Source organism: Branchiostoma floridae, chromosome 12 (assembly GCF_000003815.2).
Source record: "Branchiostoma floridae strain S238N-H82 chromosome 12, Bfl_VNyyK, whole genome shotgun sequence".
Lineage (NCBI taxonomy): Eukaryota > Metazoa > Chordata > Leptocardii > Amphioxiformes > Branchiostomatidae > Branchiostoma > Branchiostoma floridae.
Genome location: NC_049990.1, coordinates 13642541 through 13644902, shown reverse-complemented (window position 1 = coordinate 13644902; position 2362 = coordinate 13642541). Strand labels below are relative to the sequence as shown.

The 2362-nt window shown below is 35.7% G+C and overlaps 1 protein-coding gene across 1 annotated transcript in view; it reads right to left on the bottom strand.

Annotated features, from left to right (window-relative positions):
- Positions 1-287: 287 nt before the first annotated feature.
- The window catches only part of LOC118428119 (RING-box protein 2), a 3497-nt gene continuing 1422 nt past the window's right edge, over positions 288-2362 (bottom strand). Inside the window, exons 2-3 of the mRNA XM_035838097.1 lie at positions 2173-2220; positions 288-573 (exon numbers count right to left, since the gene is read on the bottom strand). Of these exons, the coding sequence (XP_035693990.1) occupies positions 455-573; positions 2173-2220 (167 nt within the window). The 3' untranslated portion in view covers positions 288-454. The remainder of the gene's footprint in view (positions 574-2172; positions 2221-2362) is intronic.

Genomic DNA, 2362 nt, shown 5'->3' with positions numbered 1-2362 from the left:
TTGTAAATATTTGTAAATGTGAAATAATCACAGAGAGGTTTCACAATTATTCTAAATAAAGATATTTTTGTACAGTTACTTTCAAATGTTTCTAAAATATTCAAAGAAATTCAAATAAATGACTATTTTCTTAGTCAATTTTTTGAAAGTAATTTAATTATTGTGGCTCAGATATTCTTTTATTCAAAATAATTCAGACTAATTATAAATATCGCCTAAAAACCCTCATGGTGTCTTGGAATGGACTCTAACAGTAAAACTAAGTTATAACGTCTCAATATGTCTTGTTTGTTTTTCTGGGGTCAGTGTCCATAATCTAAACCTATATCTTAACGGGCCAAAATTTTGGCTATTCCTTCATTTTTACAGACAGACATGATGTTTTTACGACAAAAAAATGTACGTGAGGTTTGCTGAGAAAATCCTGGTCTGTAGATGGACAAGTTTGCGGCTCCTACTTCCCGATCCTCTGCACTACCCACTCCTGCTGACAGAGGGGGCATCTGTTGTTCTGTTTCACCCACAGGGACATGCAGCAGTTGTGAAAGGAGTGGTTACACTCTCCCCACACCACTGGAACAACAAAACAACATTAACATAAACTATGCACATATACCACTTTAATAAATTATGTGACTTATTCATTAATTATGCAAATTAGGTGAGTATTTGCATAAATGGTACCTGAGTGTATATGTTCCAATTACATATACATGTATTGCATGATGTACTTTAATGAAAAATGCTGGAATTAGAGATTTTCCTTAATGATTTTGTAAATTGAATCTAAATTAGTTTTATTTGCATTTCTTGGTGCCCATCTGTCGAAACTACCTGCATATCTAATATCATGGAAAGTTGTTGTTCCTTTGTTGTTATCCTCTTGCTAAAGAGTTTAACAAAAATGCTCCTCAACTGCTGTTTTTCTAGAACACTCATTCACACTCATTTAACGAGAGTATCAAATGCTATAGAAGACAAAACCGATGTATACACTGCTTCTTCTTTGTAGGGAAAGCTAGTATAAGCAAAGACATTATTACATAACGTCCTTGGTACACTAGTAAGTAATCCACCAAAAATTCAATGTATATTGGTCCATTTCAGGGCTCAAAATACTCACTCCAGGTGCATGTGCACCCAAAATTGGAACTGTGCACCTAATCTAATCAGGGCTCAAAATTTTCACTCCAGGTGCATGTGCACCCATAATTGGAAAATGTACACCTAATCTAATGCACCTAGATATTTGTGTAGGTTCATGTACCTTACTGCACTAGTTGTAAACTGCATATTCATGATGTGTAAAAAAATTATGCTAAATTCAGCTATAATTCAAACTTTCACAGCTCAGACAGGAGGCAGTATGGATTGTTATCAGGTTTTGCTGACATTCTATCTTATTTCATGCTGTGCACCAAAAACATTTTCCCTGCACCTACATGTAACTCTTGAGGTCAGGTGCACAAACGCATGTACATGTATTCCTCATAGTAAATTTTGAGCCCTGCATTTTGCTTCTGCTTTGAAAGACTTACAGAATGGTCGAATAATTTCTTACAGTGACACTGAGTTGATGACATTTGATGAATGTCTTCATTAGAGGTGGCGACCAGTACTTTGCAATGTACCAATAAAAAACTTTTTTTTTCTTCTTCTTGGATCAATAAAAAAAGATTCAGACCTTACAGAAATCAGTAGACTGTAATTTGGACCAATTGCAAAAAGGAACAATTATGCCGGCAGGTGTCAACACACTTTTGAGCTTACCAGTCCACGAGCATAACAAGAGCGAAGTACTAGTAGAGTAAATTATAGTCTAGTCATTTCTACCAAAGATTTTACAGTCCAAGTTTTAATGTAAAGAGGAGGTTGTAATAGCATGCATATAGATTGCATGGGAATGTATAAGGCCAGTGAGAGTCATAATCTCCTTCAAACAGATTCCTTTGAAGTGAAATGGACCATTTTTTAAGTTTTCACACTCAGGTCCAGGTGCAGGTTTGGACCTGGACCTGAACCTCTGGACCTGACCAGGACCTGTACGGTAAATAGACCTAAATGCTCTATACCGGCATCTACCCCTAGTTATCGCATAATTGAATCAATATGGCCATTAATATATACTAATACATAGTATGATACTATGTGCAACCTGTGGACCATACTTACCAACACAGTCCTCTTGTTTATTTTCTGCTTGGCATCGAAGACAGGCATCTGTACAAATACATTTATATATATATTGTAAGGAAGATTATTCAATAAATAAATACAATAGATATAGTCTCATTTAGACTAATGTACTAAACAGGCTAGCATCACGGGCAGACGCAGACTTGGACCCTACAGATGCATAGAT